This window comes from Thalassophryne amazonica, chromosome 22 (assembly GCF_902500255.1).
Source record: "Thalassophryne amazonica chromosome 22, fThaAma1.1, whole genome shotgun sequence".
Taxonomy (NCBI): domain Eukaryota; kingdom Metazoa; phylum Chordata; class Actinopteri; order Batrachoidiformes; family Batrachoididae; genus Thalassophryne; species Thalassophryne amazonica.
In genome coordinates this window covers 6,052,475-6,069,490 of record NC_047124.1, presented here as the reverse complement: position 1 = coordinate 6,069,490, position 17,016 = coordinate 6,052,475, and the positions used below count along the sequence as shown (strand labels likewise).

The following is a 17,016-nucleotide window of genomic DNA, read 5'->3' as shown; positions in this document are numbered from 1 at the left end:
CAGCTAGCCAATACATTAGCTGACATAATTTCAGAAGTTCTATACTTGTGTTGATATCAAACAGCAGCTTCAATTTTTCAATTAAATATGAGAATTAAAGCAGCTACAGACTTACAGCACATCAATGAGAAAGTCTAAAAAGTCTTCTGTGATGTTCTGATGTGAAATCACCTCCACCTGTAGGTAACGTCACAGAAACGGCCACTGTGGATGAAAACACTCACGAGTTCTTCACCGAGCTGACAGAACCGGGAATCTACCAAGTCCAGGTCACCACTCTGAGCTTGTCAGGAGAATGTAAAGCCAGAGAGAGAGCGCCGCCAACGCGGGCTTCACCTTCTACCTCAGTATGAGCTAAGACACTTCATTATCTGCCCTGGAATTACACCGCGCTCACAGAGTTACATATAGCAAAGAAGCTAGAGGGCGGACTCCCTATACCGCTAGTGTGCAGCCACGGCAGTGCCATGCCCAAAGAGGGCAAAAAGGACACAATGTACATGTGGACCTGTGAACAAGATTTACCCAACTACATACTCAACAAAATATAAACGCAACACTTTTGATTTTGCTCCCATTTTGTATGAGATGAACTCAAAGATCTAAAACTTTTTCCACATACACAATATCCCCATTTCCCTCAAATACTGTTCACAAACCAGTCTAAATCTGTGATAGTGAGCACTTCTCCTTTGCTGAGATAATCCATCCCACCTCACAGGTGTGCACTATCAAGATGCTGATTAGACACCATGATTAGTGCACAGGTGTGCCTTAGACTTCCCCACAATAAAAGGCCACCTCTGAAAGGTGCAGTTTTGTTTTATTGGGGGGGATACCAGTCAGTATCTGGTTGTGACCACCATTTGCCTCATGCAGTGCAACACATCTCCTTCGCATCATCCGTGAAGAGAACACCTCTCCAACGTGCCAAACGCCAGCGAATGTGAGCATTTGCCCACTCAAGTCGGTTACGACGATGAACTGGAGTCAGGTCGAGACCCCGATGAGGACGACGGAGCATGCAGATGAGCTTCCCTGAGACGGTTTCTGACAGTTTGTGCAGAATTCTTTGGTTATGCAAAACCGATTGTTTCAGCAGCTGTCCGAGTGGATGGTCTCAGAAGATCTTGGAGGTGAACATTGCTGGATGTGGAGGTCCTGGGCTGGTGTGGTACACGTGGTCTGCGGTTGTGAGGCTGTTGGATGTACTGTCAATTCTCAGAAACGCCTTTGGAGACGGCTTATGGTAGAGAAATGAACATTCAATACATTGGCATGCTGTCAGCATGCCAATTGCACGCTCCTCAAATCTTGCGACATCTGTGGCATTGTGCTGTGTGATAAAACTGCACCTTTCAGAGTGGCCTTTTATTGTGGGCAGTCTAAGGCACACCTGTGCACTAATCATGGTGTCTAATCAGGCATCTTGATATGGCACACCTGTGAGGTGGGATGGATTATCTCAGCAAAGGAGAAGTGCTCACTATCACAGATTAGACTGGTTTGTGAACAATATTTGAGGGAAATGGTGATATTGTGTATGTGGAAAAAGTTTTAGATCTTGAGTTCATCTCATACAAATGGGAGCAAAACCAAAAGTGGTGCGTTTATATTTTTGTTGAGTGTACATAAATGTCATTTCTTTTCAAGACAAAACCAATATTACTCATGGAGAAATGAGTTAAAACTTTATTATAAGTCTTTATCATTGATTGAATCCAATAATGCTTCAAAACTAGTTTCTGTTATAGACAAATTTGGTCTGTAAATGTCGTTGCTTTATATTTATTTAATTTATTATATGTAAATAATATACAATAAGCCCCTTATGTTATTTTACTTTTTAATTTTATGTGAGCAGCTATTTCAAGATTTAGTACAGTACCTGATTTGTTTGTATTGAAGCATTAATAAATAAAAAAAAAAACAATGGGCTTACACGGACTGTAAATGCCGTACCTAACTGTTTTTTGGTTCACTTTTTAATTCTGATAATATTCTAAATTAAATTAGAATAAAAAGAGTTAAATTTCTTACCTTCCTGGCATAGCAGGGCTTCGGGATCATAACCCACACACACACACACACTCGTGACTTGATCATCGTCAAACAAAACGCTGCGCATCATGCAGTGTTTATAAATCCACGGATAAATTCTCATGATAGCTTGTCCCAAGATCCTAATAACATGACATTTCCATCTTGACACAAAATAATGCTCACCACACACTCTGGAGTGACTGTGGGATTAAAGAGAGAAAATGCAAACATGTATTTAAGTAAAATCCAATCCAAGTAAAATCCTTCTGAAAACAGGACAACACAATCACACTGTGTCGCTTGTAGCATTGAACTGTACGGTAAAAGGTCAATTCAAACGGCGCTTTTTTCCCTCTGTGGTAATGATAGCATGTTCCTTGACCGCACTCCGCCCTCTAGCTTCGCTGTATATAACGCTATGGCCGTGCTACACTTTGTCGTGCTAACACTTTCCCCCTGCTTTCAGCCTTTGTGCTGAACTAGGCAAAAAGTTCCACCATTTACAGTCTTTGTCCTAAGCTATTCTAAACTATTCCCCCCTGCTTTTAGTCGTTGTGCTAAGCTATGCTAGTACTTTCTCTCTGCTTACAACCTTTATAGTACGTTAGGCTAACAGTTACCCCCCTGCTTTTAGTCTTTGTGCTAAGCTATGCTAACACTTTCTCTTTGCTTACAACCTTTGTACTAAGTCAGGCTAACAGTTACCCTCTGCTTTTAGTCTTTGTGCTAAGCTATGCTAACACTTTATCTCTGCTTACAACCTTTGTAGTAAGTTAGGCTAACACGTTACCCCCTGCTTTTAGTCTTTGTGCTAAGCTATGCTAACACTTTATCTCTGCTTACAACCTTTGTAGTAAGTTAGGCTAACAGTTACCCCTGCTTTTAGTCTTTGTGCTAAGCTATGCTAACACTTTATCTCTGCTTACAACCTTTGTAGTAAGTTAGGCTAACAGTTACCCCCTGCTTTTTAGTCTTTGTGCTAAGCTATGCTAACACTTTCTGTCTCCTTACAACCTTTGTGCTATGTTAGGCCACCAGTTCCCCCTTTACTTTTAATCTTTATTGCTATGATGTGCTAACGTCCCACCCACCGCTATGGTCTTTCTGAAGTGAGGCTAACATGCCTCCCCTACTTACAGTCTAGACCTGCTCACAATGGACAGGCTTCCTCTTTGTTGGAATAAGGACCAAAATGTGAATTTGTTGTTCAGGCGCAGCAGCGGTGAGTTGCTGGAGGAGTTGCGGGAGTGTCCCCCGAGCAGTCAGCGTGCGGCTGGTGGATTTGAGCACCGCCGTCGTGTCTGGGCTCCGTACTCTGAGAGCCACAATGGCAGCCTGGTGTCAGTGGTGTCAACAACCTGCCTCAAACCCAGTCTGAGCCAGCGCATGGAGACACATACTGCAGTGAGTAACACAAAAACCAGACGCCTCAGACATCTGAAGCAGATTGCAGCGCACACAGTGGACTGCTGCGCTTTCTTCCTGTTAAAAGAACTGTTATCTGTGCCATCATGGATAAGTCTTAATAAACCTTGAGCGTTGCCGTCACTACGTGGTGACGTTTGTCTTTCTGTTGATTCAGGTGATGCAGGAAAGTGTGTCATGTCATTTCACAGGAAAACACAACCAGTGACATTATCACTAACCTGACCCCTGGGGCTCAGTACCGTGGTGGTGGTCTACCACACCAACGGACCTCTGATCAGTCCACCGTCCTGAACCAGTCATCATGTATAGTGTGAGCGACACGCCGCCGTGTAAACCTGTCATCATACACACAGGCAGCGCATGCACACAACCAAACAGTTGGCCTATTAACGTGATTGACAAAGCAATTTATCAAAAATGAATAAGTAAATAAACAAACATCTGATAATTTTCAATTTAGCAAAAAGCTAACTAGCTAAGAGAGCATGTTTACCATTCGATAAATTCAGCTGGTTTTCGGTAAAATTTTAACGGCTGATGAGAGATTTTGGTCTGGTAGTGTCGCTGTAAGGACGGCCCACGGCGCCTGACGGCGATTTGCGCTTCGAGGCCGGCAGCGTCTCGCCGTTTCAAGTTGAAAACTTCCACATTTCAGGCTCTGTTGACCCAGTAAGTCGTCAGAGAACAGAGAACTTTCAGAAGAAGTCGGCATGAGGAGTTTATTCGGACATTTCATTGTAACGGTCATTTTGTAATGAAAGAACGTGCGGGCAGAGTCACATGTCGGGCCGGACCCGACCCACGGGGGGTCGCGACAGGAAAAAACACCTCCGTTGGAAACCTTAATGGGCAAGGTTGGAACAGCCCAAGCTGTTAACAATTTCTCAGTTACTCACTTGTTGAAAGCCATCAAAAGCCGCCTGAATTTTACAATGGTTTTTCAACACAGAGGTGTTTTTCCTGTCGCGGAGCACACAGATTTGTTGAGTCTTCACGGAAATGACTCGGTGAATTTGCGCGCATGTCTTTCATTAAAAATGACCGTTAACAATGGAATGTCCGCATAAAGTCCTCATGCCGGCCTCTTCTGAATCTTCTCTGTTCTCTCACAACGTCCTGGGTGAATTAAGCCTTAAATTAGGATATTTCAGCTCGAACAGGCCGACGACGGCGCCTGGAAGCGCTGCAGGACGTCCCGCTCCGTGGGAAGTCCTTACAGCGACAGAAACACCCCATAATCTCTCATCACCCGTTAAACTTTTCACCGAAAATCAGCGTAATTTCTCGAATAGTGTCCACTCGTATATTCCTCACAGGTCCTGAAAAATTTTGATAAAGCAACGCGCGCCGTCTCGAGCAGCGTGTGAAACAAAGGAATTCAGCCGAGAGGGCGGGACCACATCTCACTCAAGGCCTGCCCACAGGGAAATGACATCACCGACACGCGTGAAAAAACTCACGCATGAGCCACGAGGGTTCAAGCATGATTGGTGTAATCGCACATCATTCAAATCCATATAGTTAAAAAATAAATAAAAGGGTCGGTTTATTATCTAAGAGACCTCGTAGTCTATAGATGTGTTTTTGGAACAGCAGGACTTCTTTAAAGCTGCATTGTGCACCGCTGCTAGCTAACATGCTTAGTAGCAGTGGACATTATTACAGCAAAAAAAAAAAAAATCAGATTTCGTCCACAAATGTTTCACCTCTTTCAAAGAGATTCACTGATGATGGGAAGTTTTCACATAAATGAACTGATATTTGTAGCCAAAATGCTGCGCAGACACAGTTCAGTTTGAGCTTTAACTGTGAAAGTTCTGGTTTATTTCCTTTTTGCTGTTGTTTTGTGGTGTGTCAGAACCGACTGGAGTGCATGAGCTCGCTGTTTATCCGCTGAGTCCCACGGCGGTCATCCTGAGCTGGCAGAGGCCGTATCACGTCACCTTTCGCAAATACGTCCTCCAAACCTTCTTCTTCAACCCCGTCACCTTGGCGTCTGAATGGACCACCTACTACGAGATCGCCGCCACCGCCTCAGTCGTTGCATCCGTGGTAACGCACAACTTCCTGTTGATAAATGACAAGTGTCAGAATCATATGAAGAAACAAAGAAGGAATTTTAATTTACATTATCAGTCTGAGACTAGCAGTGAGATTGTGTTGACAACTCCAAAGAAGCAGTCGTGCTAGGTGACGGTGGCGCAACAGAGTAACAGAGCCATTTTCATCAGCGGGCTAACTTTAGCATTAGCATGTACATATGCAAAAACCTTAGCATGTTAAGTTAACAAGTGTACACGCACCAGATGACTTGTTTGCATGTTATTTCACATGCTAATATTAGCATGCTAATACTAATGTTAGCATTAACTTGATGGCATTAACTGAGAGCGTCATCATGTTAGCTAACCTATTTTATATATATATATATTTGGTAAATGTGTATTAATCTCAAAATGATTTTTTTTTTCAATATTTTTTATTTGCTTGTGTGTTTTTTTTTTTCTTTGTCCTTTTTCTCAGAGAGTGACTGATCTCCTGCCAGCTTGGTACTATAATTTCCGTGTTTCCATGGTAACGTGGGGCGAGCCGCCCCAACAGCTGCTGCGACAGTTCCACCGTCAGCTTTGTGACAGGTACGGGACCTGGTCAGGGGTACCACTCGGAGTTTGCTTCTTTAAAAGCCTCTGTCGTAAATGCTGAAGGTTCTGGCAAAGAACGTGCACACGCCTCTGAATGTTTATCGGAAGGTAGCACAAACCGGGCGGCTCACGCAGGCTTTTGTGGTAAATCGGTTTCCTCCTATGTCTTCCTCCAGCTCCTGAGGCTCCTCACATCTCCTCGGTGGATTACTCGCACGGCGTGCTGTACGTGCGCTGGACGTACGGCGAGCTCTTCATCGACCTGTCGCACTCCAGGATGCTGCACTGGCAGGTGGTGGCGGTGGGAAAGAAAAGCTCAGAGAAGTCGTATTCTGTCGACGTGAGTCACGTTTCTGCAACACATTCATATTTCTCTGGAGGTCAACATCAGGTGGCTGCCGACCCAAAAGACGTGAACAAAGTTGTTTTGTAAAATAAAAAATAATTAAAACCTAGAAGACAGAAAATAAATATGATGTAATGTAATAAGTATAATAAGGTTTAGGAGAAAGGATTGTTAGAGACATAATATACAGATGTGCTCATAAGTTACATAGAAGTTGTCCAAGGTCCAAGGTCTGTGTCCTAAGAATGTTCCCTGTGAATCTGAAGACTCTGACAGTAATAGGACTGAACACAGACAGACGCAAAGTCTTCGCAAAACCCGATGGCCATATTGATGGCCTCAGGTAAAAATAGGGTGCAGACGTTTTGATTTTGTGATAAATTTTTATATATATTTTTTAGCTGTACAATGATGGTTTAACGTTTGTCCACCAGGGGGCAGATGCTAATGCTCAGTCTTACCAGACAGCTGATTATTTTATGTATTATTATACACATCTGTCCCCACAGCGCCACATGATGGTGACGCTGTGGATAGACTTTGGAGTTTAGTTTCTAAATCTTGTGTATGATGTCGAGTGTTTCCTGCCTCCTTGTTTGGCTGCCAGGTTCACAGTAGGTCATGTGACCGCATCCCCTTCATGTTGGTGGATTTTTGTGGGCAGGATATGACATCACGCACGTGGTCGTGCCTTTTGAGTGTTAAGAAGCCTCTTGTACTTTTAAAACTTTGATGTCATTGTGTTACGTGCGACCTGTGTCTGTGTTCATGTTAGATCACTCGGAACGTGATGCAGGCCAGCCTTCCTCTGCCGCCGGGCGACATCTACAACCTGACCGTGACGGCGTGCACCGAGCGCGGCAGAAACACGTCCACGCCAAACATCATCAAACTGGGTCTGTCACATGCACGTGCGCGCACACACGCATGCATGAGTCCACATGCACATGCAATCTGGAGGAAGTTTTTGGCCATACTAAAATACGAAATGGAGCCTGATAATCACGAAATGGGAGAAAATGTAATGAAATGGAGCAGAGTGACCGAGACTGACTCCAAGTATGATTAAATATGATTCAATTAAGTACTTTTATTTAATTGTTTTTAAGCGAAATGTGGACTGTTAATAACGAAATGAGGGTAAAACATAGCGAAATGGAGCAGACTGACTCCAAATATGATTCGGTTAAGTACTTTTAATTTTTTTTAGTGAAATGGGGACTGATAATAACGAAATGTGGGTAAAACAGCGAAATGGAGCAGACTGACTCCAGATATGATTCAGTTAAGTACTTTTAAATTTTTTTGGTGAAATGGGGACTTACAATAACGAAATGTGGGTAAAACAGCGAAATGGAGCAGACTGACTCCAGATATGATTCGGTTAAGTACTTTTAATTTTTTTTAGTGAAATGGGGACTGATAATAACGAAATGGGGGTAAAACATAGCGAAATTGAGCAGACTGACTCCAAATATGATTCGGTTAAGTACTTATAATTTTTTTTTAGTGAAATGGGGACTGATAATAACGAAATGGGGGTAAAACATAGCGAAATGGAGCAGACTGACCCATTGTCTGAAGTTTCATCTCTTGAACGCCAGATGGCGCACCTGCCCCTACTACATGTACTGAGCGCATCTCACAAAAAACAAAAGCCAAACAATTAAATAAAAGTACTTACACTCAACAAAAATATAAACGCAACACTTTTGGTTTTGCTGATTAGACACCATGATTAGTGCACAAGTGTGCCTTAGACTGCCCACAATAAAAGGCCACTCTGAAAGGTGCAGTTTTATCACACAGCACAATGCCACAGATGTCGCAAGATTTGAGGGAGCGTGCAATTGGCATGCTGACAGCAGGAATGTCAACCAGAGCTGTTGCTCGTGTATTGAATGTTCATTTCTCTACCATAAGCCGTCTCCAAAGGCGTTTCAGAGAATTTGGCAGTACATCCAACCAGCCTCACAACCGCAGACCACGTGTAACCACACCAGCCCAGCACCTCCACATCCAGCATGTTCACCTCCAAGATCGTCTGAGACCAGCCACTCGGACAGCTGCTGAAACAATCAGTTTGCATAACCAAAGAATTTCTGCACAAACTGTCAGAAACCATCTCAGGGAAGCTCATCTGCATGCTCATCGTCCTCATCGGGGTCTCGACCTGACTCCAGTTCATCATCATAACCGACTTCAGTGGGCAAATGCTCACATTCGCTGGCGTTTGGCACGTTGGAGAGGTGTTCTCTTCACGGATGAATCCCGGTTCACACTGTCCAGGGCAGATGGCAGACAGCGTGTGTGGCGTCGTGTGGGTGAGCGGTTTTCTGATGTCAATGTTGTGGATCGAGTGGCCCATGGTGGTGGTGGGGTTATGGTATGGGCAGGCGTCTGTTATGGACGAAGAACACAGGTGCATTATATTGATGGCATTTTGAATGCACAGAGATACCGTGACGAGATCCTGAGGCCCATTGTTGTGCCATACATCCAAGAACATCACGTCATGTTGCAGCAGGATAATGCACGGCCCCATGTTGCAAGGATCTGTACACAATTCTTGGAAGCTGAAAATGTCCCAGTTCTTGCATGGCCGGCATACTCACCGGACATGTCACCCATTGAGCATGTTTGGGATGCTCTGGACCGGCGTATACGACAGCGTGTACCAGTTCCTGCCAATATCCAGCAACTTCGCACAGCCATTGAAGAGGAGTGGACCAACATTCCACAGGCCACAATTGACAACCTGATCAACTCTATGCGAAAGAGATGTGTTGCACTGCATGAGGCAAATGGTGGTCACACCAGATACTGACTGGTATCCCCCCAATAAAACAAAACTGCACCTTTCAGAGTGGCCTTTTATTGTGGGCAGTCTAAGGCACACCTGTGCACTAATCATGGTGTCTAATCAGCATCTTGATATGGCACACCTGTGAGGTGGGATGGATTATCTCAGCAAAGGAGAAGTGCTCACTATCACAGATTTAGACTGGTTTGTGAACAATATTTGAGGGAAATGGTGATATTGTGTATGTGGAAAAAGTTTTAGATCTTTGAGTTCATCTCATACAAAATGGGAGCAAAACCAAAAGTGTTGCGTTTATATTTTTGTTGAGTGTATTTGGAGTCAGTTTGGTTCACTGTCCTCCATTTCGTTACATTTTACTCCCATTTCCTGATTATCAGTCCCCATTTCGCTCCATTTCGTATTTTAGTATGGCCTGAAGTTTTCAGTCGCTGCTTGGTGGAGCATAAATGAAATAATGAATGAGGTCAGAGGTCATACGGTCACCGTTAATATGAGATTATTTAGAAATCAGGTAAATGGAGCAAAATCTCCCGTTCTGTGCACCTGGTCCTATATTTAGGGGACCAAAAGTAATTTGACAGCCGCTTTTAACTTGCCAAGTCAGCAGATGTTTCTTCTATATCTCTTTAGAGTTCAGTTAAATCTGTTATAAAATGAGAACTTTAAACACGTTGTGCAGATTTTAAGCGGCACCAGTTTAGAAGTTTTGTTGTTTCCATTTTCAGCTACAGGGAAATAAAAAAAATCTACAGCTGCAGACTGAAAACCAACTGGTTATGAAAGTGAATAGAAAAGAAGATTTTCACTTCCTCAAACAGATGTTTGTTGGTCTGAGGGATCCGATCAGTCTTTCTGAGGCGTCAGAGGCAGCCGATGGTTGAGAGATTATAACTGTACCCTGTCCTGCAGAGCCGGCTCCGCCCAGGTCGCTGTACGTGGTCAACGCCACACACTCGTCCGTCACTCTGCTGTGGGTGGAGGACGGCGTGGTGGACTACTACCAGGTCCTCTGCAAACCCTCCAAACCCAGCAAACTCCTCAAGGTAAAACGCTGTTTGATAACACGGCATGTTTGGAGACTGTTTCAATATTTTATGTGATGGGCGGGGTTAGTGTGTCACTCAAGTTATACTTGGTTTTAACTGTAAGATTGTCTGAGAATGTCCAACAGTACGACGGATCAGTACTTTAAAAAACAGTTTAATGTTTCTTTCAGAGATCAGAGCGAAACCAGTTTAAATCAGGTTCTTATTGCTTCTGGTTTTCTGTTGTCTCCTTCAGGCCCGGGAACCTCAGACGTCCACCTCTCACGTGGTGACAGTTTCAGGTTTGATGCCCTCGTCCACCTACAACTGCACCATCACCAGCTTCAGCTACAGCACCCCCAGCAAGCCCGCGCACATCACCATCACCACTGTCTGTAGGTGGCGCTGTGCACCACACCAGCCGCCTTCAGGCTGCTCCACTCCACTTTGTAATAAGTCAGTTACCTCGGGCCGCTTTGAAAAAGAAACTGCTGTCAGAGAAAGAAAACAGAACAGTTGCTTGAGTGTTGCTTGATGAATCTCGCTCTGCAGATAAAGAGATGAACCCCAGCGTGGCAGCCATCTCAGCTCTGGCCGTCCTCAGCATCCTGATCATCATCCTGCTGGTTCTGTTCCTGCTCGTCCTCCGGAAGAAGCACCTGCAGATGACCAGGTAGGCAGTGTGCCGCTGACCCCAACACCAGCAACTGACAATAATACAAATAAACCCTAACAGAGATAAATAGGAGACTAATGTAGGACTCTGGACTTGGATTAGCAAGTCTTCAGGACACTCTGCATGGACTTGCCTTCAACTCATTTGACTCAAGTCTTGCTTTTAATAAGACTCGCAGCTCAAGTAGACATGAGAAGACTTTTCCTTTCTTTGGACAAGTATCAAGAATAGATTTGGTCTAACTTTAATGGTCCTTTGATCTCACACCAGATACTACTTGGAATTCCCTTTGATGATTTGAGACTAAATTGTTGTGGAATTTCTGTGATGATGTCAGCATAAAATGAGACAGGTGTCAAAGGAACATTCAGGAGTCAGGCATACTGATGCAGAGAGATTTATTTTTGGTTGAAACAGAAACAGAAACGTCTGACTCCTGAATGTTCCTTCGTCGCTTGTCTCATTTTATGCTGACATCATCACAGAAATTCCACACCAAAATGACATGTTGCCTTTGAGACTTGCTTTAACAGAGTTGAGATGGTGTACTTGACCGTAAGAATGCAAAACTTTACTCGGGATAAGAGAAGACTTGGGCCTCCAGTAGATCTTTCTTCTCGAGGAAGCCATTCTTGGCATGCATGTGCTCTCAGGGATTGAGGCCTGATTAGAGACTTGACTTGTATCTTGCTTTGACCAAACTCATAATTAGCTTGATGTTTCCTTGAAGAACTTGTGTCTATCCCTGGACCTGTGTCAGGTACTTTAGACAAGTTTTGACATGTTCATCAACAAGACTCAACATTGGCTTTAAGTTTCCAAGGACTCAAAACTAGTCTCAGGCACTCGGGACTTGATTAAAAAAAGAAGAAGATGTGTCTCAATTTGATTTCAAGGATTTGAACTTGCCTTTACGATTCCCATAACTTGACTCAAGACTTTCGAGTGTTAAGACTTGACTTAGCCTTTAAGATTTGAGACGTGATTGAAAATACCGTTGACAAATCTTGAGAGTCGGGTTGGGTATGCCAACAAGGATTCAGACCTAGACTTGGACTTGGAGTTTTGTTGTTGTTTGAGTTGATTTGTGAAGGCTTGTTCTAGTCCTCAAGGACTCAGAACCTGACCTGAAGATCTGAGACTTGAACCAATGCTTAAACAAACCTCAGGATGAAAGTTGGTGCTGAGACTTGACACAAAGGGACTAGATTTGGTCTCAGTCAGTTTTGGTGGGACTTGTTGTGACTTGTGATGGCCTCAGAGTTGGTTTCAGGTCCATTTTTGAATATTTTCATGCCTCAAATAGCTCATATCCTCTTTTTAATGACTTGTCATCAAATATAAGTTGACTTCCCAAAAACAGTTCTGTGCCATTTGTCGCTACGCTCATATTGTGGTGTGTTTGTTTACCCACGAGCCATCTGTTTTTTTTTTGTTTGTTTGTTTTTGTTTCAGGGAGTGCGGTGCAGAGACCTTCGTCAACTTCGCTTCATTTGAGAGAGACGGAAAGCTTCCTTACAACTGGTACAGTTCACCGCATTTCACGCCACACGTTTCACGTGCCAGCTCAGTGGCTTTTGGATTTGAGTTGAACGACGCGTTTGTAGAAGTTTGGGTTTTAATGTGGTCGGCAGATTAGCGGCTCTGCGAGAAGTCAGAGGACAGATTAGGGATTTGAACACACCGCTGTGCCCGTGCAGATGGATTTTATCTGATGCTTTGATGCTGGAAGCAGCACAGCGTCGGTTTGCTAATGGAGGAATTTCCATTAATGGATAATGTCGCTTTTGGACACAAACAGTCGTCTACAAAAAGTGTTATCCCTGTTGGAGTTTTGTCAGTTTTTTTAAATTGCTTTATGACATCAAAAAAAAAAAAAACCTTTAACCTTATGTGAAAACATGATTCACAAAATAATGGTTTGCATAAATACATATGTCTTTTATTATAACAGCTAAACCATGACTTTCATATCCAGTTATGTTTATAAATAAATGAATGAATGTTCTCTCAGTGATGAAATGTAAAACATGAGACAGTCTGGGAAAGTCACTTTTTTTAAAGACAATATGGTGTCATATTCTTTATATTTAAGGTTTAAAGGGGTCTGAAATAACGCTCATGTTTGATCTAAATACAGACGTGGAGCAGATTGTGACTGTTGCTTTAAAGGGAACAGAGCAGCTGCTGGCCACGCCCCCTCAGTTTATTGAGAGGCAAAGGGGGCGTGGCATCCATCCCCTGATTGTAAAAGTTGCATTAAAGGAAATGCAAAACATTAATTTATGTTTTATATTTTTAATTTCAGATTATGTTGTTGACATTTATTTTCTCTGAGATTCAGGACCATAATTTTTAGGCTATTGTAAAAGGGAGCCTGCTTTTTTAAATAATTAATAAAAAAAAATAAAAAAAAAACACTTTAGGGGAGTACTTTTTTAAATCAGCACTATATATTATACAGGACAAGAAGTGGAAATTTCAGAGCTTTTTAAAAATGGTTCTGTAATGTTTTATGTTTATTATTTTAAAATAATATTTTAGAATAATAATAATGTGGTTGATGCAGCAGATAAAGTATGTGACTTTACAAAGGGTTTATGATTAATATAAGAGCTGAAAGACGGTCAGTTAAGGCAGATTTAGCTTTCCATCACATGCGTCTTAAGACTGGTGAGTTCAGAACCTGATCCTGCACCGGGTCTTTCACGGTTCCTGCGTCTGTTAAAGTGCTCATAGCGAACCGGACCTCAGACACACGTGGTTAACTGGAGGTCAGACAGGTTTGGAAACGTGTTAAGAAATGCAAGAAGAAGAAAGTCATAAAAGGTTTTTGTATTTTTTTTTTCCCTCAGCAGAGTCTGCAAAGATGTTTTTATCTTTCGGGATTTCCACGATGCTTCACCGCCACCGAAAACCACCGAATGCAGAGTGACAGCAAACGCTAATTTATTATGACCACACCTCTTTCTGCAAACACAAACTGAGCAGGACTCCAGATTAAATGATTAAAAACAGAAATTTGATACGTCGTCATTTGAAAACATCAACAATGTCTGCACGGCAACAAGATTTTTATTACTATAAAGTACATGTAGTCATACGTCATGCTACGTTGAATGTGATTAGCTTTGCGTGCTAATGCTAGTTAGCGCTGAGATAGCAACCTGGAGTTAAATTAACGAGGTATAACATGTTAATAACCAGTTTTTTAAAAAATCATTAAATGTCTGGCCCATTCTGGAATAGATTCCATCGGGGCCAATCCACAGAAAGGGGCGGAGCCACAACATTTTAGTTTAACAAGTTGCTGTTACAGTGTGCTCACATTCTCACAGCTGGCACGGATCCCTTAAAAAACAACAACAAAAACACCTGCTTTCTGCTTTTTTGCAGTGTGCCCAAACTGTCAGTGCACAGACTCTGGACAAAACCTGAACTGAGACCGGGACTGGTGTCGCAGACCGAACGGTCCGCCCCTAAAAATTTGTCTGCTCTGCCTCCACTACGCAAGCACACATGTTAGCGCCACCATCTGGTAAACAGCATAAAGTGTCAAGAGAAAAATGACTTAAACGTTTGATGATCTCAATTAAATTTGGATCAAATCATGATACATGTCCAGAACAGATGTGCTTTAAAAACTGTGCTAAAACCAAATATCCACATTTTAAAAAATTTGGTATTTATTTATTTATTTACTTAGCAATGCACAATATAAAAAAAAATTCATAATTTATGATAGACATTTATATACCTGCCCAAATGTGTTTGAATTTGGAGGATGTGAAAATGTTTTTTTTTTAAATCTTATTTTGCTAAGTGTTTAAAATATATTTTTAAAATGGAAAACAATTTATGAAACTATAATTAGGGCACACAAACGTGAATTAATCAGCTTATTTGATGAAACAGTTTAACAAATAGCTGAGAGATGTTTCTTAATAAATTTTCAAATGAGAAATTTTAAGTGTAAATGCATTAACATGGACACAGTGTGGACACATTAACATGGACGCCTTAAAGTGGACAGAGTGTGGGGTCATTGGCATGGACCTGTTAATATGGACATAGTGTGGAAACAATGTGGACACGTTAACCTGGACACAGTGTGGACATCTTAATGTGGACACAGTGTGGACACGTTAACATGAACACTGTGTGGATGCGTTAAAGTGGACACAGTGTGGATGCATTAATGCGGACACAGTGTGGACACCTCACTGTGGACATAAAGTGGACACAGTGTGGACACATTAACGTGGACACAGTGTGGATGCATTAATGCGGACACAGTGTGGACACCTTACTGTGGACATAAAGTGGACACAGTGTGGACACATTAACGTGGACACAGTGTGGATGCATTACGCGTAATGCGGACACAGTGCGGGCACCTTACTGTGGACATAAAGTGGACACAGTGTGGACACATTAACGTGGACACAGTGTGGATGCATTAATGCGGACACAGTGTGGACACCTTACTGTGGACATAAAGTGGACACAGTGTGGACACATTAACGTGGACACAGTGTGGATGCATTACGCGTAATGCGGACACAGTGCGGACACCTTACTGTGGACATAAAGTGGACACAGTGTGGACACATTAACGTGGACACAGTGTGGACACCTCACTGTGGACATAAAGTGGGCACAGTGTGGACACATTAACGTGGACACAGTGTGGATGCATTAATGCGGACACAGTGTGGACACCTCACTGTGGACATAAAGTGGACATAGTGTGGACACATTAACGTGGACACAGTGTGGATACCTCACTGTGGACATAAAGTGGACACATTGTGGACACGTTAACATGAACACGGATGCGTTAATGCGTCTGAAGACCAGAGGTTGTCCCTCAGCATAGAGCGTTGTCTGACTGTTGCATTGTGGGACGGCAGCGATGAGACGCGGCGAGCTTTGTCAGACTCGTGTTGTCCGGCGGCGCCCGACGCGGCTGCATGATGCTTTCACTGTGTTCAGCACTAATTGTGAAGCTGGTTCGCTGTGTGCCACTTTACTAATGGAGCTCCGTGTTCTGTCCCCACCCCGGCGCCCCCTGGTGTCTGTTTGTGTTGTTTTATTTGCCCCTTCAGGCGAAGAAGCCTCTTTGCCTTCCTTACCCTCCTGCCATCCTGCCTTTGGACTGACTATCTTTTGGCTTTTTATATTAATCCGTGGTAAGTAAGCACTTTGTTAGCCAAGAACATGGTAGGGGCATGTCCGAGCAGAGCCACGCCTACAACGCCACTGCAGACAGTGTTCTACCCCAAATAACCACCAGGAGGCACCATTGCTTCAACCTGAATGTCACAATGTATTTGGAAATTAATTTGTATAATATATTATTTTTGAAAAGTCATTTGTGTGAGAATTGTTGCAGTCTGAATAAAATACTTTTGTCCATTTAAGAGTAAATTCAAAATTGTACAACAATAAAATTGTAATTCGACAAATGTCAAAGTCGTGATTTTACACAAATGCTACGATAAAATCATTATAAACAAAATGTCAGAATATGAGGTTGTAAAAATTTTGAGAAAATAAGAGCAGCAATTTTTGCTGAATTGAGAGGAGTTTCTCATCATAATGAGATCAAATTGTGTTTTACCAGAAGATTTCAAAATAAGATGCTCAATTTTAGAAAATAAAAGGCAAGATGTTTGTGAATAAAGTATAACAAGAAAATAAAAGTACAGCCTGGTGACAAAATATTCAGAAAATGTAAGAACATCTTGCAACTTGGAGGATGAATTCATATAATATTTTGGAAATAAATCAGTTTAAAAAGAAAATGAATATTCCTGGAAATCAACTTGTATTATTCCCTCTAGTTTTTTTATTTTTATTTTTACTATTACAAGCAAAGAAAACAGCTGTAATATGAAGAACAAAAACTCATAATTGTCATTTTGTTATTTGTGTAAAATTGAGATTTTTTTAAGTTTAACTGAAAATATGCCAAACATGAAAACACTGTAATCGAAGTAAACCTCAAATTTAATTCTCACAATATCAGG

General features: G+C 42.3%; 1 protein-coding gene across 1 annotated transcript in view; it reads left to right on the top strand.

The window, feature by feature from the left end:
- ptpro (protein tyrosine phosphatase receptor type O) overlaps nt 1-17,016 on the top strand; it is a 44,919-nt gene that overhangs the window by 11,320 nt on the left and 16,583 nt on the right. The window contains 18 exon segments of the mRNA XM_034163919.1: nt 184-305; nt 308-347; nt 3,255-3,341; nt 3,344-3,451; nt 3,640-3,713; nt 3,715-3,759; nt 3,761-3,774; nt 4,014-4,021; nt 5,330-5,523; nt 5,995-6,069; nt 6,071-6,107; nt 6,290-6,453; nt 7,235-7,355; nt 10,193-10,326; nt 10,565-10,703; nt 10,861-10,981; nt 12,440-12,508; nt 16,093-16,176. Coding sequence (XP_034019810.1) covers nt 184-305; nt 308-347; nt 3,255-3,341; nt 3,344-3,451; nt 3,640-3,713; nt 3,715-3,759; nt 3,761-3,774; nt 4,014-4,021; nt 5,330-5,523; nt 5,995-6,069; nt 6,071-6,107; nt 6,290-6,453; nt 7,235-7,355; nt 10,193-10,326; nt 10,565-10,703; nt 10,861-10,981; nt 12,440-12,508; nt 16,093-16,176 — 1,636 coding nt within the window.